Genomic DNA, 22703 nt, shown 5'->3' with positions numbered 1-22703 from the left:
CTCCTCCTCTTTCTCTCTCTCTCTCTCTCTCTCTCTCTCTCTCTCTCTCTCTCTCTCTCTCTCTCTCTCTCTCTCTCTCTCTCTCTCTCTCTCTCTCTCTCTCTGGAACTTCGTATGCTGCGCTCTCCCATGCGGCTCTTCAGATTTTTCACACCTTCAGAATCGAGTTGTGAGGGAAATTGCTGTATTGCAGATCCAGATGGATGTATGTGGACACACACACACACACACACACAGATGCTGTAGTCAGTTGCTGTAAATGTGGAGCAGGTTCAGTTGTGAGCGCAGGCCAGTTCTGCAATCTAAACCCCATTAGTAGCCAGTCATTGAACAGTCAAGTCAAATTCATCTCGTTTTTACTCTGATACTTCCTGATTGTGCGACAACAGAGTGAATGTGAAGCTTCAAATGAGTCCAAAAGAAGGATGAATCGAAAGAGGAATGGATTGAGGAATTAGTCTAACTTATGGGCATCTCTTCTCTCATTGCCCCTCTTTTCCTTCCCCACCGTTGATTAAAATGGCAGGTTTCAGGAGGTAATGCAGGCTAGACTCAACAGTCACATGCTGGGAAACAGACCTGTCTGTCTGCTGCTGATGTCACTCAACCACTTCCAGATGTGCGCGGCCAAAACAGCAGGGTAGAGCAGGAGAAGTGTGTGTATGTGTGCTGTCTTTAGACTTACACTCAGTTAAACTCTAAGTACGAGGGAGTGTTTTAGAAAGAAGCAATAATATTTTAGTGTGTGTTTCGTCACTCTCGAAGAGGACTGGCCCGTGTAGCGGACTGACTCTTCACCTCGGCTCAGTTTTATATCTGCTCTCTGTTGACGGAGACATAGGCCTGCCCAGACCTCATAAAGTTTGAGAATTTTAAATTCAGGGGCCTTAGAACTTTATAACTCAGTTAAGGCTGTTATTCCCATGATTCCACCTTCAAAGTAATCAGGACAATTAAAGGGTCTGCAAGGGGCTTCCATAGAAAAACACTGTCTTTATTGGAGTTTCCTGTCTGGGTCTGGGCTCAGGGATGCCCTGCAGCCACACAGAATACAGCCGAAAACTCACCTGCTGCGGGACACAGACAGACAGACAGACAGACAGACAGACAGACAGACAGACAGACAGACAGACAGAGAGAGAGAGAGAGATGAGAATCTGCCTTTGCAATTTCAACACAAAACATTTACTCTTGTCTACTGCGAGTACACTAGCCAAATTTATCTTCATTTGCATGATTTTCATGCACACAATATTCCAAAAGCAGCAATGCACACAACAAAAGCAGTGACAAGAAAATAAAAACAGAGAAAAGTATTAATATTTTAAAAAGTGCCAGTAATGCATAATGAGCATGTACAAACGCCAATAGCATTTTTTATTGCTTTATTTTATAAATGTATAAAATATCTGCTCTAAATGTCAGGGTTGTAGGCAGAGGGGTAATTAATGAAGGGGAAAATAAAGCCCACACAAGAGAAAGAGACAGAAAACAATTAGGCTATGATAAAAAATAAAATGTAATTTTATGTCATTTTTTTGTGATTTAATTCACTTTTCATGGCAGAAAATAAAAAGCCAGCACATCAAAATGTCAAAACCAATTTTTCAATTTATGGTGCACCAATATTTTACAACCTGCTACAAATGAAATCCCTGTTTATTCTTGTTTAAACATCGCCATCTACAGGCAAGTAGCCTTAATGACACTCTTCATCAGATCGCTGTCCTCTGACTGAGATATTTTTTACATATATATTGTTACAGGCCTGAAAAAAGATAGTCTCCTACATAACAACTTTCCCGACCTCCGAGTGACCCCTCCACATGGACCACCAGGTCCACCTGGACCCACCGGTCAGTGGTTCTTTATTATTTATTTCTTGTTCAAAGTATTTTTCACTATTGGACATTTATTCCATGGATGATTACTAAGTTTAAACTAAGCTTTTGAAAGCCTGATTTGAAAACAATCAGATGATTTATGATATGTGATATGTGATTATGAGAATGTAATTTCAGACGAATTTTATAATACACATTTTGTATCAACCTTAACTTAATTGTGCAGGAGGAATTTGTGTTTGTATCCCAGTTTACCATCATGAGATTTTCCAACTCATTGTTTTTTCACTTTTGTAAAACTGCAGCCATTAATTCTTGACAAATTTTACTTTTCCACACACTGCAAACAGGATATTGAAACCATCAGACAACAAAAATGTCACTAGACTCAAAAGTTTCCTTATTATTTGTGGCCTGTCTTAAATTACATATTGTTTCAATATGATTCAAAACTATGAATTTTACTCTACTCTAGCTTTAGTGCACGTAACCATCTGATTCACGAGAACATACATGCACATCTTTTACATAAATATGACTATTTTTTGTGGCAACTCAGCAGGTATAGAAGCAATCAACCATTCTGCAGGTTATGATTAGAACAGTTATGTAAACAATGTTATGATGTAAACATTGTTTATAAAGAGATCAAGTGAAAAATCCAGATTCTGACTAACTTAAACACCTCTGATTGGTCATTGCATTTACGCGCTCAACAACTATGTCTGTGATTGTCCCAATGACTAACACTTCAAAACCACATTGTAAATAGAAACCTTTGATGCTCTTCACAGAACGCTTGTGCTGCGTTCACACCAAACACGTTTACGAATAGAGCGTCAAATTCGTGTCTATCGCGCCGCGCTAAACGCCTCATTCGCGCAGCAGGACCTCCAGAGGAGTGTAAACGCGTCTTTACAATGACTTAACATTGAAATCACTCGCGCCAGAAGCTCTATTCGCGTTTGGTGTGAACGCAGCATTACACAGATACACACTGGAGCTTTTGAAAGCAGCCGGCTATCAACGGTCACCGAATATACCTGGCAATCGGGAAAATGCCTTGGACAAATTAGAATAAAATTAGACCACGAAGGGTTTTATGGAGATATGTTAAATCTGTCTTTTGTAGGTCCTCCTGGACCAATAGGACCCTCTGGACCACCAGGCCCTATCGGACAAACTGTAAGTTTATGGCTGATAAGGAAATAACCTTAACCTGAGTGTGTGTACTAATGTGTCATCTTTTTCTCATGTAATCAGGGAAAGTTGGGAGCTCCTGGTTTGCAAGGCCCGGTGGGTCCAAAGGGCGAACGAGGCGAAAGAGTGAGTGCACAAGCTTAAACCTCCCACAATGCAACACTTCCTGTATATTCTGTGCATTTCTTACTCTTAATGTAACTCCACAGGGACCTCTTGGATATCCAGGAGAGAGAGGGTTTAAAGGAGAGCCGGTAAGATGCCACTATAAAGACAGCACTATAAGAGTAGTCCATTCAACTTGTAACAAGTCTTCTGAAGTCGTACAGTAACTGTGTGTGAAACAGGCTGAAATTTAGATCATTATTCACGCTTTTTTTTTTCTAGGGAGAGCAAGGCCTTAAAGGAGAGCCAGGGGAGAAAGGTCTTCCGGTAAGACAAGCCCATCAGGAGTCCTGTTTGACACACACTCACTCCCACTTATGCTCAACCTTTACAGGAAGGAGATAAATGATCGGTCTCCGAGTTCATGAATGCAGGGAATATGTCAGTCATGCACTTAAGAGCTGTTTAAATGCACTGATTTTAATGCGGAAATAATCTCTTTCCTTATGCCTGCTCAATGTTCTAGAGCGATTTGAACGTAAGAGATTTTGACATTTGCCGTGACGTTTTTGTCGTTCCTGGTTGTAGGTTTTTCATTGCTCATCCTGCCGTTCATCTGTGTTTTAACATCAGCAATCACATTAAATCCATCAGTGTAATTTTCATCATGAAAAATTAGGGCAGATTGACTTTCTCAACCAAAATTTATGGAAAATGATCAGAAATATAAGCAAAATTACAAATGAATGAATGAAAACTCCACTGAAGGGATTTGCTCCACAAATGCTGTTCATTGCTTACTTACAGTACTCACTGTTAGCACATTATATGTCTCGGTTTTGTGTGCACTGATATTGTTTCCATGTGTTTTTGAACAAGAGGTTGCCCTTTATGACTGATTTGAGACAAGTTTTTTGGCTTCTTACTGTCTAAAGGGGGTTCAGGGGTTTCTGATCTTGTCTCAGATTAGCATACAAGGGCATAATCTCTTCAGAATGTGCAATGATGTTGTTAATGTTGTTGATTTTGATTGGTTGGTGGTTGGGGCTGTCTTGAGTGTTTCCCCTGTCCTCTAAAGCTGACTCTTTCCGTTACTGTCTCCATGGCTGCCTTTCACAGCCACCAGTCTCTTAGCTACCAGCTCTGGCATATACCCAACACACAGAGAAGTTCAATCTTTGCTTTGTCGTGCTGTCGTGACAAAGAGAAAACATTGTATTATTGACATAACCTTTGTGTGTACACTATTGCAAATTGATCACTCAGGTAGAAACATGTGTGTTGTGTATATGCTCCATTTTAGCATTTTGCAGGGATTTGGTGTGTGGATGGACGTGTAGATCGATACAGCTATCGTTCATTACCCCACAGTGCATTGCTGCATGTTCCCATCTCATTGTGCTGCTTGTGATCTTCCTTTTTGCCTACTCAACTTACATCTAACCATTCCATTTTGAGTTTAGCAGCATTGAACGATTAATAGTAAAAAAAAAAAAGTTCTTAGTTCTTAAAAAAAGCCTCTTAGTTCACATTTTGACGTATGGTTTTCCGCATGGCCTGCCGATCCCAGATGCGGGCCATTTGTGTGTTATTAATCATAAGACAGATAATTCGATTAAATTCTGTTGATGCTGTATGTAGACTCCTTAGAGATGTATACATAATGTACAAAGACCATACAACTATTTGAAGATTAATCTCTTCACATTTATCATTTTGAGGCCTAGCACTCATATAATACCATAGGGAAAGATTCTGGACCATAGCCATACTTGCATCTCTTAATGAATATGGTATTTTTACAAGAAATGATATTATATATTGTTTGCTATTTTGTTTGGCTAGATGAACTACCTCCTGCTCTCACAGGCACTAACTTTTACATAAGCCTTACATACATAACTCTTTCCTGACTTCATCAATAACACTGTTTTTCTAACGTGTGCTTGAGCTTGGGACTGTGGTGTAGAATGTACCTTATGTGACCAGTTCTTTACACTGTTCAAGAAATGCCTACCAAAGCCACATAACTAAGTATGTCTGCAGATTATTTTGTAAAATAGCACAACATTTTGTTTGATATTCACGTATTTTGATTCCAAGTAGGGCTGGGGATATAGATTTTCCGATTAATATTTTAGTTGTTAAGTTGAGTTGTTAATGTGAGTTGTTCACAGTATATGAGGCAATAAAAAGAAACATATTTCTATTGTTGACCTCTCAGGCTGCATGAAAAACTCTTTCAGTGTAGTCCGATTAACAAACACATGACTCTTTGAACAAATAAACCCAGTAAACCCATTATTTTTAGAGAATCAAAAAATGTACCACGTGGCTAGTGTGGCCTGATTCACAAAAGGAATCTACAGACTCTACTTTTTAATGAATTGCAAACATATTCCTGAAACAAATGACTCAAATGAGCTAGTTCTTTAAATTAATAGTATCACCATTTTGAATCAGTCTGAAACACTGGCCTGTATAATTTACACTATCATAAAAATTAGAATTTCCTGAATAGGTAAAGGAAAAAGCTTGTGAATCACATTTGAACTAAATTGGAAAATCTGTATTGATACCCAACCTTAATTACAATTTGATAGACATGTCTTCAGTGTGAGCTAATGATAGTGGCTTTGGTGTAAGAGCATCTTTTACCTTGAGGTGAGCAGACTAAAGACTAAAGAAGTGTGCGTATAGTCAACCAAGTACAAAAATGGTCCAGATGACTCCAATATTTCTTTAGTTTGAACAAAGCTGCTCACCTCTTGGTTTTTTTCTGTAACATAGTCTGAGTGTACTGGGAATGTTAAATGCATGTTCAAATCTAAAACGATTGAACATTTGGTCTTGATTTGCTCTAAGGAGCCTTTGGCCTGGCCTGAAAAAAACCCCTGCATGCCTTTTGTCGAGACTTATGGCATGGCCACAGAAGAAATGAATGAAATCAGACAGGCATAGCTAAATCTGATGTAGTTAACTGGAGTTTCGTAGTGAATGGAGCTGAGAACTTAACCCGCTAACTACGGTAATGGATTGAGATTAATGTAATTGATTAACAGAATGACTTTGCATCTTGGCGAGCGCTTTTGTTTGGCTTGTGCCCAATACCTTGACGGCTGTATCTATCTCCACAGGGGGATGGGATACACCAAATCCGCGAGGCCCTGAAGATCTTAGCCGAGAGGGTTTTAATCCTCGAGACTATGATCGGTATCCATGGTGAGTAGAAGGCCAGAAGTAGGTTTAGGTCTGTTTTAAAAGGACTTAGGACAAGGGGTCAGGGATTTCAGTGCATCTTTTACCCCACAACACCTTTGGAAAGTGAGCGAGGAGCAAAGTGTGGTGGAGGACAGGGGGCAAGTACTCCACCTGCCATCCATGAGCCCAAAGCAAACCCCCACCATGCTTTCAAAACTTTTGATCTTTGATAGGACTTTAATTTGAAGAAGTTCCAAGACTTGCAGGCTGACTTAGAGCTGCTGGCTCGCAGGGTGCAGCTGCTGGAGGCGATCATCTGGCCAGGTAATGCCCGCCCGCCTCCCCTCGTCTAAGCAAGTCAATCTACTGCCATCTCCTGGCCAGTTAGAAGATCAGCTCACAGGAAGGATTGTATGAATCCCAAAAAAAAGACTCCATCCAGGGCCAGACTCCAGCAGTATTTCCCAGTTACTAGACCTCTCATTAAGTTGCTTTTCTGTATAATGCCACACAACCGCTAGGCATTTAGTAGATGCTTTCCAATCCATAGTGACTTACGGTACATTTACTATGGAGACAGACCCGTGCAACAGCCCGGATTCAGTGCCTCACTCAAGCATGCAATGTGATAATGGGAACCGCAGTAAAACATCAGTTCATGAACCACCCTTGAAGTTTGAACCAACATCCTTTGAATTACTAGTAAAGATTTTTAACCACTTTAGCCACTTCTTCCTGTGATTGGAGACCCATCATTACCCAACACAGTAATACCACAGGGCTCCAGAGTCAAAAATGACTAGGTTGAAATTGGTTTAAATTTAAGTATTTAGGAGCCAAACAACTTCTTATTTGTTAAATGAAGGATTGCTTGACAAAGATTGTTGTTCACTGTCACTGCTCTGCTATGATCAAAGTATGTTTATTATAGTATAGATGATTACTCCTTCATTTTAATCTAAAGCAGGGAGTTTTCTAGTTATATTTAGTATACATTATTTCTGATTTGATGCTGTCACTCGTGATCATGATCGTATTTGTGACATGTAGTGTTGATCTTAAATACCCTTACAGTTGATTCAACCTTACAAATGGAATGTATATGCTAAAAAATGCAATTATATATTTTAAAAGTATATTAGAATTACTTTTAGAATACATTTATACATTTTACTAACAAAAATAGTTTTATGGATTCAGTCTTAATAATGGAAATTACTGTGCTAAACAATAAGCAACAATATATATATATATATATATATATATATACACATATATATATATATGATTTAAATAAATTAAAATGATTTTTAGAATATCATTTATTATTTTATACAACATGACTCTGATTTAAGTTTCACATACATAAAGTACACATCACAGTAATGATTTTTGGATCAGTTTAAATTGGACATTTATCTAAATAAATTGAATACAATACTCATGGTTCAGTCAGGGAGTCGATTGTAAAGTGAGCGAATCCGATTCAAACCGCTAACTCTAGAGCGAGTTTAAGATTGTTCTGTGAATCTCGGAGTGAAAACAAAATCAGTCATTTGTTCACAAGAATCGATACGAGTCATTTTTTCGGACATCAGATATGCTTGCACCCTTTAAAGTTTTCTCGACTACCGCTAACAGTTAGTCTACTAGACTTTAAATTATTGTAAAAAAAAATTTTTTTTTAATTCTTTCTTCAACTCAATACGGTATAACCGTGAACTCGATAACAAACAAATGCTATTATTCATCAGTTGTCTGACACCAGCCACTTTACAAAGTATTTTGAGTAACAGATTAGCACTTAGCAGCCTTAACTCTCTCTTCCTTCAACAGAACCAGATCTAGGGTCAGGAGATGGCTTCTTTGGCACACCATCTCCAGACGTCTACCGGATTAAGAGGGCAAGACTGTCATCTTTGCGGGTCAACTCTCCCTTAATCACTGCTGAGACCAAGGTTCGAGGGAAGTAGTTTGCATATTCCAAAGAGTGAAGCCATCGTTTCCATCTCGATTCCATTATCTGTAAATCAGCTGAACTGGCAACAACTACACAAGTCCCACACAAATTACAGTTCCAACCGCTTTGGAGTATTCCAGTTAATCCAGAAGGGGGAGACACCTCAGGGAAGACCATATGGTGCTGTATAAATTAACCACCTCTAATGGGACTCCGCAGGTTCCTAGCACCTCTCCTCTGGCAAATTATCGTGGTTTGCCGTCATGTTGTGTCACTCTTATGACATAATGAACACAGTCAGTCTCAGAAGGAATTTATCAACCTATTGTTTGATACTCGATTCACATGAAAAAAGGAAACATGTTTTAGAATACGATATAGAGAAACAGAATTGGTGCTTGTACAATTGTGGGCTAAACGTGATGGGATAAATGATGGAGATGAAGAACGTTTTAAGGAGAGCATCAAACCATATTATTAGTCTTTCCAGCTGCTGTTAGGAGCTCATAGTAACTTCAGCAAATGTACTGTAATGAGGAAAATGCACATAACCATTCTGCTATTCAGCCAAACACCACTTTCCCCAGTGATAAAAACTGATTTCATATTCTGTTGCTTGGATTAAATGCACTATGTAGATAGAGAATCACCTTGTTCTTTAATAAGAAAGGACAATTGAAGGACATAAACATGTATAAACTGAAATAGACAATTTAGTTGAAATAGAAAATGGCTTTGGGTTTCCTCTCCCTTTTGAAGCTGTAACCAGATTTGAATTGTTTCAATGTTTTTAAAATCTTTTTGATAAAGCATGAGTTTAAGTGGTTCTGAATTCAATTTTAGGATTCTCCTCTACAGTTCAGGACAATTATTAAGTAACCCCGAAATAAATCAAATAAAAAATGTGCAATTGTGTGAGCTAGAGGTCCATAAACTAAATAAGATCCAACTGGAGCACAAGGGGAAGTGGGAAAACTACTCGTATAACTTGAATTCTGTTTTTGTGTTTCATGCATGTCTTTCCATCAGTTACATGCACATGCATTGGACTGGTTTCTTTCCTCAATACTTTTCCATGTCTTTGTATTCCTATATAAATATTGTTGTATTAATTATTTATAGATGATTATTAGCGATTGATGTTTTCCTTATTCTGTATACCAATTCATGTAACGTCACCTGTATTTTTTCATTTCTAGCCTCGTTGTGTGAATTTGTCTTGCCAGTGTGCAGTCTTACCAATTGGTGTTAAAAACGAAATAAACTTTGTTGCGTTTCTTTTTTAAGACAATCCACGTTTTTATCAATACTTAGTACTTGAATGTTTGACCATATTTTAATAAAGAATAATCTGTAGCCAAAAAAAACTTGACTAAAATAGGGCTTAAATACTGACACATGCACATGACTCTCCTGGCCTGACAATCTAATAATGTGGATTTAATGACACCGTGTCCGTGGAGAGACTTCTTGGAACGTCCACGTCTCAACCACTGGGACAGTTTGAGAGTATTACATTATAAAAGCTGCCAATACCATAATATAAATAACACATCTTCCAAACCACCAATAATCCACTGGATTTTTTTTCTTGCACACAAGTCAAAAGTCATGAAGTAGTAAATACAAAGTAACAATTCACCCTGAAGATCGATGCTTTGCTTAAGTAATGGAATTATGCTAGAGTGATGCTATAGGACAGCTTCAATTTGAAGCAGTATCTCTGAACAATGACGACGATGATGGCTTCTTCCCTTTAGAGATGACCACAGCCTCCTCCCCTATCTGATCATCAATAAGCAGAGAGATCGCTCCATCCAACTGCCCAGTAGCGGCCAGAGCCACAACAGCTTTCTCTGTGGGGAAGCCCATCTTCTCCAGCTGTTGCAACCTGAATGTACAGGAGATTAGATGCACAGCATGAACTTAAGCATTTAAGATATCACTATAGATGAAGAAACACTAATTTACACTATGAACTGACCGTAATGAGGACACTGAGGACTTGGGCACTTCCACTTTGTCCGCTGCACCCTCAGGTGCGTCGTGGAGTGATGCTAATATCCCTGCTCTCAGCATCTGCTCCTCTAACAACTGTGAATCTGTTGCCAACGAAGGCTCCTGATGCCACTCTGACACAGAATGCTGCCATGCTGAATGATCTTCCAGCTGGGATCTACTGGTTGAAGGCTCTGGTCTATTACATAATAATAATAATAATAAAGCTTATTAGTTATTCTAGTTGCATTGATTTAATGAGTGAATGAATTAGGTATTTATATAGCGCTTTCATATGTACTATAACCAAAGCATTTTACAACCATATCAGGGGTCTCTCCTCAACCACCACCAGAACAAAAAAAGGGAAATATTAGCAGAAAGTTTGCAATAACCTTGAGGTGTTGTGGTAAACTGGCAGGTGTGGATGAGAGGTAACAGGGATGTAGGCCCATTTTGGTAAGCAGGAACATGCACCCAGTCTCTCTATCTGCTCCAGCATTTCAATAAACTCATTATTGTCTGTATATTATATTAAGGGCATTAATTTATAAAGGCAATAAAAATTATATTAATGTAACACAGCAGATCTAAACCAGGAAGCCTCAGCAAACATCCAAGGGGGCTAAAGCAGGATGACTTAATTATTAAAATTAAAATTATTATATACATTTACTCAACCTCATGTTTTTCTCAATATTAAACACAAAAGAAGATCATTTGAAGAATTTGATAACTAAACAGTTTTGGTTCCCACTGAATTAAACTATTGTATTAACTGTATTGACAAAAAATATGACAGTCAATGGGAACCAAAACTTGGTGATAAACATTCTTAAAAATTTCTTATTTTGTGTTGCAAACAGACATGCAAAGAGAATGACACAGGGGTGAGTAGATGATGACAGATATTTCATTTTTGGGTGGACTATCAGTTTAACCAAAATGTCTGTAGACAAACAAAGTTTGAAAACATGCAGCTTTGTCATAATACAGCATAACACTGTAAAAATCTTATATTGGAAATATCCTATATTGGGGAGAAAATTGGTTTAAACATCTGGGAGGCCTTTAAGTCAAAAGGGTTGAGAAGAACTGGTTTAAAGGATACAGTTGAGTCCCAGACAAATGGCATAAAAATGCAGCAGTCCTGGAGCACTGGGAAGCAGAAAGAGGTCGAGGAGCAAGAAGAGCCAAGGCAAGAACCAGACAGGAACAAAGCGCAGGACCCTTCTCTGCTTCACCTGCCGACACTGAGCTGTGAGCAAGGCAAGGTGGGTGGCTGAGTATCCACTAACTCTGCTGGCTTCATCCCCGGTAACAAAGAGAAAGAGGCCATAAATAGGAGGAAGAAGCACAGTGGAGATAAAAGAGAGAGCTAGGAAGACAAAAGTGCCCCATCTTCTCTCCTGACAGGGCCCGATCCACAGCAGCAGGGTGATGTTGTAGAGAAATGAGGTCAACTCTTCATTACTGAAGGCGTAGAAGATAAAGTCTGCAATAAACAAGAAACATTAGGAACTGAACGCCTTCCATGTAAATCACAGTCTTATACATTCGTGTATTGCTTACCATAAAATCCAGGAAATTCCCCGCCTGGTCCTAAACTTAGACTGGCGTGAATACCACAGAGCCAAGTCGACAAAATTAATATGACTATTACAAATGTTCCACTACAATATCCTGGCCGGTTTGTTCCAAACCACATCCATGCCGAAAAAAGATGATCAAGCATTGTAAACTGAAAAACGCATCACCTGATAGGTTTCTATCATTACAAGTATCTATCTAACTTAGATTTGAGCTTAGGGCAGGTGTATCATGTTTTCATGTTTCCAGTTGAACCTCACTGCCATTTTACGACGCTAGCATTTTGAGGTTTGTTTTACAAATACTTCAACGAACGAATGAACGTACTTCGAGTTCGAGATGCACAAATATATATATTTTAAATAATAAACAACTTAGACCAAGCTACACCCATACCAATGTCATTTGCCAGCCCTTTTATTTTGACAGCGTTTTATTTTGACAGCGAATAACTTCCTCTTTCGGACAAGCGCATTTGTGGGAGTCTCCGAATATGTTTTAAGGGATTCATATTTATGAAATAATACGTTGTTAAACTATATAAAACAGTTTTATATCGTTTAATAATTGTTTGAATCAATTGTAAAGATTATCAGGCAAATTGCATGATAACAATTACAAACAGAGATTTATGCCTGCCTCCCTCTACAAGCGGTGTGTTGGTACGTTCCATCTTGCTTTCACGCACGCGCACACACTGCGCATGCACAGTTGCCCGCACAACGCATACTGTTCTCCAACGGGAAGATGGCGTCAGTCACGAGTGAGTGTATTTTTCCTCTTTTCTTGGTTTAAATTTCTCGTCTTTTAGTACTTTGTTACTGATAGAAATCCTCACAACTTAAGTAAATGTCAGAAATTGTCTGGAATTTGACATTGTTTTTTGGATAACCAACATTCCCCGAGCATGCGGCCTAAAGTTTGTTTTTTTGGGTCATGGCGGTCGTTTGAGGCTAACGAATCGAATACGCGACTTAACCGTTTTTAAACTTAGTTTATAGTATAATAAGAGCTTTAATCCCATATAGCGGTACATTATATATGTATATTAACTTCTCTTGTTCTTTAAGTGCTTAAATGAGTTCGTTGTTTCGTTCGTCGTAAACCGTAGCAGGCGTGGTTTAAAAACAGCGGGATTGAGAGCGCAGCCAACATGGCGAACATAATGTTTAGTTTTGGTGTTTGCATGATTGTTTTTCTTAGTGATTCGAAATAAACTGACATCAGAGATTTGTTTTCTTGCCTGCCTTGATTTTGATGCAATTTTTTTCCTCGTCAAATTTAGTTATAAAATAAAATGTAAACGTTCAAATGCACAATTTTCTAAAATGTGCCACGTGTTTTCTAAACCAAAATTTAAACGTGTTGATTTAGTGTCAAGGATTCCTGTTTCTTGTGAATATTTCAAACAACCAACCCTGTCTTGTTGATATAGGCCTAGCTTTGTTCCAGATGAGTGTCTAGAATTTAGCGGGGGTTGTACTTGCTTGTGTTTGGTTTAGGAATAACGTTAGTTCACCCAAAAAAAGGAAATTTGCTCATCAAGTTGTTCCAAACCTGTATGAATTGCTTGCTTCTGCTGAACACAAAAGATATTAAGAATGTGGGTAACGAAGCAGTTGATGGGCCCCATTACTTCCGTAGTATGGGAAAAATACTATGGAAGTCAATGGAGGCCATCATCTGTTTGGTTACCCACATTCTTCAGAATAACATGTGTTCAGTAGAACAAATTCATACAGGTTTGGCACAACTTGAGGGTAAGTGATGAAAGAATTTTCATTTTTGGGTGAACAATCCCTTGTGCATGCAAGTCGTGCATGCATCTCCCATTGTTATTGGACTATAATAAAATGCCAGATGTTATGCAGCTGTAACCGTGTTTTCAGGACGTCTAACCTTTCTGGTCATTTATTTCCCTGTAGATTATAGCAGCTACAACCAGGCTGGTGCACAGCAGTCGTAAGTTCTTCTCAATTTACACTGCATTATGTTTTTGTTATTTAAATAAATAGGCCTACATCAATAATAATCATCTTGTACACAGGTATGGCTCATACACTGCCCCTCCTTCTCAGAGCTATGGACAAACTGCACAGGTAAGCCTAAACTGGCCAAACGCTCAGTAGGTCAAATAGTCGAGCAGTGGGCTTGCAATGCCAAATTTCCCCACGTGCTGTATGTACTTGTTCGATAACTTAGCAATTCTGATTGTCTCATATCTAATAGTTTATATGTGTAAAAGAAAAAATATAGCGTCTTATAATTCAGCTAATTTTTCTTTTGCAGCAGGGCTATTCCCAACAGGATTATGGCTCGTATGCTCAACCCGCTGCTGCACCAGAGTCCACCTACAGTCAGGCAGCGCCCTCTGCTGGAGCGTATGCACAACAGCCTTATGGATCCTCTTATGGACAAGCAGCTGCAGCAACAACTACAGCGGCGGCAGCAGCAGCACCAGGTCTGCAGGCTTATCTTAGTCACTATTATACAAGTATATTTGCCTGTTTGGAACATGACTGTGGTATACTATTAGTATATATGATTGGATTATAATAAAAATGTAGGCCTGGAAAGTCCTGCTTTTTAAATGCAGTTCTCTTGTACACATTGCCATGCTGTTTATTCAGGTGCAAATAGAAAATGATTCTCAACTGTTAAATCATTCTCTTCAAGCTGCATATGGAACAGCACAGCCAAGCACTTATAATCAGGCTGCGCAGAGTTATGGGGCCAGCAGCTACACCAGCTCCACTGCGGCCCCTGCCACCCAGGCCTCCTATGGCTCCCAGCCCGGATACTCAGCCCAGCCGGCCTATTCTGGCTACAACCAGCAGGCTGCTGCCTCCGCTCCTCAGAGGTAACTGGACCAACTCCTAGAGCAGCGCATCAACAGGATGCTATTATGGAGCTTCCTGCAGTATCTCCATATGCTGTTCTTACCTCATGCTGCCTGAATTTGAAAGCAGTTCCCATGCAGATACCTTGTTTTTTTTCTGTAGAAAAATAAAGAATAGAGGCGGTTGAAAGGCATCGTTCACCCTGAAATTAAAATTGTAATTTACTCTCACCCTAGTGTTGTTCTAATGCAGTATGCCCTTTCTCTTTCTGACTGCAAAAGGTGAAATTAAATATGTCCTGCTTTCACTTGTCCATATAATGTCAGTGAATAGAGACCAGCATCAAGGTTTAAAAAGATGCAAAAGTATCACAGAATGATCCCATGCGGCACATGTCATAGGGCTGGGCAATAAAATTAATTGTATTATAATTAATAATTATCACAGAGTTGAATATCTCCAGACCGGAACTCCAGTTGTCAGATGACAGTTAGAATGACAGAATAACGGCCAAGGTCAGGATTTTTGTTAAATGCATTAATTTCCAGTTTGTTTTTACCTGTCAACGACCATTTTGTGATACTGTTGCGTCTTTCTTTAAAAAAAAAAGAGGTTTTGCTGGTTGCTATTCACTGCCATTATATGGATGAGCGAGAGGATATTTAAAAAAAAAAAATCTCTTTTCATAGTTTGAAAAAAGCATCACGCTTTTTTTTTGGTGAACTGAATCTTTAGAATGTCAGTTGAATCACTACTTTCCAATGACCTCATTCTTTGTCTGAAGAACGAATTTACAGACAGGGTTTAGATTAAGCCAGGCGTAAGTTCGGCATTTAAGTAGCTTTTATAAACATGCCCTAGAAAAAACAATGGCATTTACTTTTTTAAAGATGTCAGTGCAAGTCTCTTTCCATTAAATTGCCTCAAACAAGCATTTTAGTGTGGGATTAGGCTTATCTAATTTATTCCTGTGATGGCTGATGCAAAAGTTTTGCTGCTGTTTTTGTTGAAACATACACTTTTGAATTAATAACAAGGTCCATAGAATAGCATTTATTTTTTATAAAAATAAAAGTAACTATGTACAAGTATCCACTGTCACAGAACGCTAGTGTCAAATGTTCTTAATCACGTATTTTTTTTTGTCCTGCAGCTATAGTGCAAGCAGCCAGCCGGCCTACAACCAAGGTGCCTATTCCCAGGCTGGAGGTTATTCTCAGCCTCAGGGTGGGTACCAGGCTCAGCAGCCGGGCTATGGGCAGCAGCAGCAGAGCAGCTATGGGCAGCCACCTCAGCAAGGCCCACCTGCTGCCTACCCCCCTCAGGGGAACAGTGCATACGCACAGCCTCAATACGGCCAGCAGAGTGCATCACAGAATGATTACAACCAGCAAAGTGCATATAGTAAGGGCCAATTTCACGGTTATGCCGTTTTACCATGTTTTTGTTCATTATCTTGTCAGTTCCTCAGATTAAGTTCATTGGCCAGATACTTTACTGTGTGTGATCTCTCCTGTAGACAGTTACAGTCAGGGTGGAGGCTACTCGGGATCACAGCAGCGGGGTGGATACCCAGGAGAAGCAGGCAGAGATGGTTATCGGGGGCGTGGGGGTATGGGCCGCGGAGGAATGGGGTAAGTTCAGGCTTTCTTTATGTAACTAACTGTTCATTGCTTTTCACAGAGCGAAATCACTCGCTGCATGCAGGGTTTGTATTTGCAGGCATCTAAGAAGAGTGGAGCTGTAGTTCATACAACCATTATTTGGTTTGTAGAGGTTTTTATGATACCAGAGATATTCTCGCAGGGATGTTTTATTTTGGTCTCACGTTGCAGTAGTTATTCTTACGATTCTAGTTTTGAAGATGGGTCATTTAATCCATATGTACTTATTTTAAGACTGAGGGATTTGAGGGTTTTTTTCCCCTCAGTTTACTGTTCTTTGCCTTTCCTTTAAACACGGTTATTTCAAGTCGGGCGGCATATCAAAGATGAGGTTGTTTGGTTGCAAGGTATTTTATTACACCAAATTTCTTTGTTGAATAATTCAAGCTGCCTACTAAATCTACATTTTGGTTTTAACAGGCTGAATGAAGATCTTTGCTGTTGAGTTTAAATGGGGGGGAAAGTAAAAAAAAAAAAAAATTGGTGGTTAACTGGAATTTTATCTCAGCAGACAGTGGCACACAATTATGGGGTTTTAAGTTTATCCTTATTTACTGGGTTTTAAATTCTGAATTGAAAGTATGCAGAAAGTAATCAAGTTTGAAAAGGGTCAGTGTAAACAAGAGTTTGGTTCAGCATTGGAAAAATATATATATTTTGGAGTAACCTTTAGATATTTAATGGACACATACAATGATATCCTTTGTTGGTAAACAGAGGTAAGAATTTTAGGGATAAACAAACAGTTCTTTGAGGCCTTCTCGGTTGGGTTTTTTTTTTTTTTTATTCCAAAAAAGGAATCACTGACTCTAAACCAAACAAAAAAGGAATTGAATTGATGTTTCAAGGGACGGTGAGCATGCTACTATACACATTTCTGATATTTTACATTTAAAAATTATGTACTTAAATATTTTTGCATTTGTGAACTGTTTTCTCATTTCAAAGGTCTTGTTTTAACATTCTTTGTCACATTTATACGCTGCAGGTATCAGAGATCGATGTAAGAACAGCAGTACTTATTCTAAGTACCTTTTTCCATTTCAAAGGCGACAGCTCAAAGAACCATGGGGAACTTTCTTGATTTAGGATTTTTTGTTTGACAAATCTTTAGATAAAAAATGTCAGCATTTTTGAGTATTCCTTTTTTCATAATTGTATCACCCTTTGTAAACATTTGTCATTGGAACTATGTATTTTTATATATAGTGTTCAGAGCTGACATTTTATTGGTTTAATTTGGGTTGAAATGGCTAAAGGGATTTTTTTTTTTTTTTTCAGCTAACAGGATTGCTATACTTATAACTTGTCAAGCATATTATATTGGTTGCAGCCCAGAACAAAGCTAACTTCATAATTCTTCCCAAATTTATCAAAGGTTTACAAAATGCAATGTATTTCTGGTTCTGTGTGGATATTGTTTTACATTATTGTAACCAAACTGTTAAATACCTTTGAAAAATATTACAGAAGTCCTGAAGATGCCCCATTAGTTTGTAAAATACACTGTACATTATTACATGAGGCCTTAGCAAAGTTAGAGGGAGATGTTGTGTTCATTTCCTACTCAAGTCCTATGGTTGGAGACTAAAAGGAATATCGCCTTCATATCTTCATGTTTAGCATCGCTGGAGACAGAGGGGGCTTCAATAAGCCTGGTGGTAAGTTCCTAAAGCGTATTCCATTGGCTAGTCCACTCGAGTTAATGTAGAGGCCATTCACGCCTATGTGTCCTTAAAATCTTCCATTTGGTGTGCCACTTTTTTTTAACCCCAAAAAAAATAATATTGTGTCCTGATGGTTTATATTTGGTGTATATATTTGGATTTCTTCAAAAGTCGAGACGTGTCCTTTGACTGAAGCGTCTTTTTTTTATATATTTTTTTTTTTAAGTTCTGCATTTTATTATTCCCATTTCATTCTGAGAATCTGTTGTGGTCTAGGGTAATCCTGAAAATGGTCACATCTTCTCAATGTATTCTATACTGTCAGCATTTTTTTCTGGTCTTGACAGGTTGTCAGGTTTGCCTTTAAGTTGTGACATTGTGTAATCGCATTTCTTTTCTTTTTCTTTGATCCATGGGATCCCAGGAGCAATGAGAGGTGGAATGGATCGTGACATGGGTATGTTGTAAACCTTTAGCTGTTTTTCACCTTTCACAACCTCTAAACTGAAGTCTTGAAATTAATCACTTGATTCAGTAAGGAGGCATTATTTGATCAAAAGTAATAATACAGACTCTTGCATAATTCCAAAAAATATTCAAACAAGTGGTGTTGGTTTTAAATCAGCTTCTCTCCCACAAACGCACAGGGCATCCAGGAGAGCAGGACTCTGAGAACAGCACCATCTATATCACAGGTCTCACTGAGAATGCCACTTTACCTGAGATGGCCGACTTCTTCAAGCACTGTGGACCAATACGGGTAAGCAGCTGTATATCTATATCAGGGATGGACAACTCCACTCCTGGTCCTGGAGGGCCACTGTCCTGCAGAGTTTAGCTCAATCCCAAATCAAACGTGCCTGGAAAAACGTACAAAAGTTTAACGCATTGTTTGAAAATTACAGGCAGTTGTGTTCGTTAAATGATTGAGCTAAACTGAAAGACAGTGGCCCTCCAGGACTGCCCATCCCTTATCTAAATGGTTTATTCTGAATAATATCAGCTTTTGTCAAAATAATTTGTTGCAGCGCCTGATTGAACCGGTTTAATGCTTTAAGTCCTTTTTGATAATATGATTCTTTCATAGATAAATCGGCGTTTAAACCAACCAGCCATAAACATCTACACGGATAAAGATTCTGGCAAGCCAAAGGGAGATGCCACACTGTCCTATGAAGAACCTGCCATTGCCAAAGCAGCTGTTGAATACTTCGATGGTTGGCTTTTCTAATTATTTTTGGATACCCCTCAATGTTATTACATGAATTTATAACAAACCTTTTTCAGATTATCACCATTAGCTGTGTACATTTAGTTCAGATTAGTCTGCAAGTTCCACTCAAGCTCATCACATTTTCTTGTTCCTCTTATGACAGGTAAGGAATTCCAGGGCCGGAGGTTAAAGGTCTCTATGGCTCGCCGGAAGCCCATGATGGGGGGTATGAGAGGAATGCCAATGAGAGGTGGCCCTGGGATGGACCGTGGAGGTATAACACTTCATCTGTAAATCCTCGTCGGTATCCTTCAAGTGGAATGTGCTTCTATTTTGTGATTAATTTGTTTTGTGTGCCTACAGGTATGGGAAGAGGAGAGAGAGGTGGTTTCCCCTCTCGTGGTGGCCCTCGGGGTGGAATGGGCTGGAATGGTCCTCCAGGAGGCAACACGCAGAAGAGAGCTGGAGACTGGGAATGTCCCAATCCGTGAGTGATGCGCAACTTTAAGCAACCAAACTGATGTCTAATTTGCAATACATGCCTGCTGATTAAGCATAAAAACATTGTTAACCCTCTGGAGTCTAAGGTGTTTTTTGGGTCCTTGAGATGTTTTGACATGACCTGATATTTGTATTTTTTTCAGTTGCTTATAAACATATTAATGGCAAAGGTGTAATTACACTCTATTTAGCACGAACATGTCTATCATAATATGTGAGCAACATGCATGTACATGTTTGCATTTTTGAGAGAATATTATTTATGCGTGGTTATTCAAAAAACTAAAACTTGAATTGTCTGATATAAGACCACAAACGACAAACTTCACATATTCCCACAATACTTTTGACTAATGGATGTTGTCGGCTAAAGTGTTTACTTTAAAATGATCTGAAAATCATCCGGGCTAATCGTTCACATTAAACAATAGATTGATTTAAATTTTGTAAGACACTTTTTGTTTGGAAAGGCAATATGCAGGTGGGCGTGAATGATCCAACAAGGTCATGAATAATGTCCTCATTCCCACCTGGAGAAGACAAAGAGCTGCTAATGCTGCATACTAATGAGCAATTCATAGGTGTCACTGAGCCACAAGATGCAAAGACAACACACACACACACACACATATATATACATATACATATACATACACACACACACACACACACACACACACACACACACACACACACACACATATATATATACACACATACACACACACATATATATATACACACATACACACACACATACACATAGGCCTACATATATATATTACTACAGAATTGGTTCAGAGTTGGAAACATCTTGAAAAAAAGTGTATTTTTCCACAAACTGTGTAGGCCTATGCTTGCAAATTGTATAATATCCAAGGTAAACATTTCTAGTAATTGTGCAGTTAATTCTCATTAGTATTTTCAGAAAGTTTGGGATGTAGGCTATCCTCTCCCCAAATTTGTCACTAATAAAACACAAAAATAATTTAAAGACAAGGCTTATATTGATATTTTAAGATTTTGTTTGCACCTTGTAAATTAGGTTTTGATGTGGCAGTACAAACTTTATAATCTATCCAAAACGAAATGTTGTCTTTCATATTTAGTCTGTAACATATGTCTTTTATAGGCTAATATATATTAGGGCATAAATGTTAATTTGCAGTTTAATATGTTGCTTATCCAAAGACATTTTATTTCAACGTATTCAGTCGATTTTTACTCATCTCAGTAGGCAATATAGATAGTTTCAGTCACACACAGACATGCGCGAGCTGTAGTAGCTAAACAGCAACATGCGTCTGTGCCGTTCATTCATTCAAACACAGAAACGCGATTCAAATTTAAACAGTCTTTTGCGGTTTACAGACACCATTTCATATCGCGATTAGAACAAAGCACTTACTGATGATCTGCAGCTGGATCCGTTGTTAGGCTACTCCAGCACGTTTGAGGTAAAATTTCCAGGATTATCACGATATTATGATTCTTCACAGCGAGTGTGTTATCCAGCTGTTGTGGGCGTTGACTGGTTTGCATGTGTTGCTTCAGATCTGCGTTTGAATAGCGCGCGCGCTCTCGATGGGCGTGTCACATTAGCAGAGTAATGAGCTGCCAGAACCATAATGAGACCGGCTGATCTCTCGCTCTTTATATATAGATTACATAAACAGAGAATATTTCTTTTAGTTTTGAATTAGATAATTTAAAACTACACACTTAAATGATTACAGAGATATATAGCTCATGTCTGAGTGAATAGTATTCGCTGAGTTTTGTTTGAGTTTAGAGAAGTGCTTCAGAAAAAAAGTTCACGGAGACGGAGAGGCAGAAAGCACTCCCTGTTTACTTTCATTTTACAAAAGCACAATGTTTTATTTCGATTGTAAGTGGACACATAAAAAAGTAGACATTTAACAGCTTATTTTTTCATATTTCTTAAGGCTGTATGACCAAAACTGACAGAGTATTTTAGGTCTATTTTACTGCTATGTAAAAAAAAACGAGCAAAACGCGCCCACGCGTTTGCCGACCTCAGGGGGTTAATGTCTGTTTCTGACTATTGCATTACAGTGGATGTGGCAATCAGAACTTCTCCTGGAGAATGGAGTGTAACCAATGTAAAGCTCCAAAACCTGAAGGCCTTGGAGCTCCTCCCTTCCCTCCTTCAGGTAGACTCGGATTAAGTCTTCCCTCGTCAGCTGTCATTTGTGATGTCAGTGGCTGAGATTTGTGTTGTGTAACAGAAAAACGTGATTTGTTTCAAATGTGTAAGGTGATCGTGGCAGAGGAGGAATGAGGGGCGGCAGGGGAATGGATCGTGGTGGACCAGGAGGCATGCGTGGAGGCTGGGGAGGAGATCGCGGAGGCTTCAGAGGCCGTGGAGGAATGGACAGGGGTGGATTCAGAGGAGGTAGCAGGGGTGGTCCTCCCATGGACAGAGGGGGCAGGAGAGGCATGGGACCACCAGGCAAGATGGATATGAGGTGAGCGTCACTTACTGTGAGTATAGCAGGATGAATGTGAAATGCTTTAGTCCTTTAGATGCTTCATATACTGACTTTCTTTTATTCTTCCAACAGGGATCACCGTCAGGAGCGCAGAGACAGACCCTACTGAGTTAATGCATCAAGCATAGAGGAAAACAATTTTAAAAGTCCTTTTTATTTATGATTCCATATTTATATATGGCTATCTTTTTTTTTGCTTTTTCTTATTTTTAATTTCAGTACAACAGTGGTTTTAGTTAAACCTTTTGGTTGCATTTTTTTGTATGCTGTAATGTCCCCCTCCCTTTTTAAAATACTCAGTTGCCCTGTAGTCACCTTTTTTGGTGATGTCTGTCTTACTTGTCTCTCTATGTAACTATGTACTTTGAACAATTTTTTTAAAAATAAACTTTTCCACCTCCAGTTGG

The 22703-nt window shown here is 38.8% G+C and overlaps 3 protein-coding genes across 12 annotated transcripts in view; 2 read left to right on the top strand and 1 right to left on the bottom strand.

Annotated features, from left to right (window-relative positions):
* emid1 (EMI domain containing 1) overlaps window positions 1–9599 on the top strand; it is a gene marked incomplete at its 3' end in the record, with an annotated part of 67327 nt that extends 57728 nt beyond the window's left edge. For 2 of the 5 annotated variants that reach the window (XM_079605776.1, XM_079605775.1), the window contains exons 11-17: window positions 1767–1856; window positions 2977–3029; window positions 3108–3170; window positions 3254–3298; window positions 3432–3476; window positions 6287–6371; window positions 8187–9593. In XM_079605776.1, coding sequence (XP_079461902.1) covers window positions 1767–1856; window positions 2977–3029; window positions 3108–3170; window positions 3254–3298; window positions 3432–3476; window positions 6287–6371; window positions 8187–8323 — 518 coding nt within the window. Of the gene's footprint in view, window positions 1–1766; window positions 1857–2976; window positions 3030–3107; window positions 3171–3253; window positions 3299–3431; window positions 3477–6286; window positions 6372–6583; window positions 6675–8186 lie in introns of all 5 variants that reach the window. The other 3 variants (XM_079605773.1, XM_079605774.1, XM_079605777.1) reach the window with 3 other exon arrangements.
* Window positions 7663–12371, bottom strand: rhbdd3 (rhomboid domain containing 3). Its single transcript, XM_079605778.1, has 5 exons — window positions 11881–12371; window positions 11420–11803; window positions 10704–10830; window positions 10295–10507; window positions 7663–10201 (listed from the first exon to the last, which is right to left on the bottom strand). Exons 1-5 carry the CDS (start codon window positions 12041–12043, stop codon window positions 10015–10017), a joined length of 1074 nt encoding a protein of 357 aa, XP_079461904.1. The 5' UTR covers window positions 12044–12371; the 3' UTR covers window positions 7663–10014.
* Window positions 12323–22703, top strand: ewsr1b (EWS RNA-binding protein 1b). 6 transcript variants are annotated; one of them, XM_079605769.1, is made up of 16 exons: window positions 12323–12661; window positions 13824–13860; window positions 13946–13997; window positions 14188–14359; window positions 14575–14758; window positions 15892–16142; window positions 16258–16372; window positions 18026–18063; window positions 18494–18526; window positions 18717–18829; window positions 19157–19286; window positions 19446–19556; window positions 19646–19769; window positions 21860–21957; window positions 22062–22272; window positions 22369–22703. In XM_079605769.1, the coding sequence occupies exons 1-16, from the start codon at window positions 12646–12648 to the stop codon at window positions 22403–22405; spliced, it is 1722 nt and encodes a 573-aa protein (XP_079461895.1). In that variant the 5' UTR covers window positions 12323–12645; the 3' UTR covers window positions 22406–22703. The 6 variants fall into 6 exon arrangements, with proteins under 6 accessions (XP_079461895.1, XP_079461893.1, XP_079461898.1 ...); XM_079605772.1 differs by having other exon boundaries at window positions 12552–12661; window positions 22062–22288; XM_079605770.1 differs by having other exon boundaries at window positions 12600–12661; window positions 14191–14359.

Source organism: Phoxinus phoxinus (assembly GCF_949152265.1).
Source record: "Phoxinus phoxinus genome assembly, chromosome: 3".
Lineage (NCBI taxonomy): Eukaryota > Metazoa > Chordata > Actinopteri > Cypriniformes > Leuciscidae > Phoxinus > Phoxinus phoxinus.
The sequence above is the reverse complement of the archived record's forward strand: the minus strand, read 5'-3'. Positions and strand labels throughout refer to the sequence as shown.

Bases quoted from the DNA above. Each gene is read 5' to 3' on its own strand.
- ewsr1b (XM_079605767.1), top strand. From the start codon at position 12,530: ATGCCTGCCTCCCTCTACAAGCGGTGTGTTGGTACGTTCCATCTTGCT. The intron at 14,759-15,891 runs GTAACTGGACCA...TTTGTCCTGCAG, and splicing joins GCTGCCTCCGCTCCTCAGAG to CTATAGTGCAAGCAGCCAGC. The intron at 19,287-19,445 runs GTTGGCTTTTCT...CTCTTATGACAG, and splicing joins AGCTGTTGAATACTTCGATG to GTAAGGAATTCCAGGGCCGG.
- rhbdd3 (XM_079605778.1), bottom strand. From the start codon at position 12,043: ATGCTTGATCATCTTTTTTCGGCATGGATGTGGTTTGGAACAAACCGG. The intron at 10,831-11,419 runs GTATCCTTTAAA...TATAATATACAG, and splicing joins CATTTGTCTGGGACTCAACT to ACAATAATGAGTTTATTGAA. The intron at 10,202-10,294 runs GTCAGTTCATAG...CTGTACATTCAG, and splicing joins TCCTCAGTGTCCTCATTACG to GTTGCAACAGCTGGAGAAGA.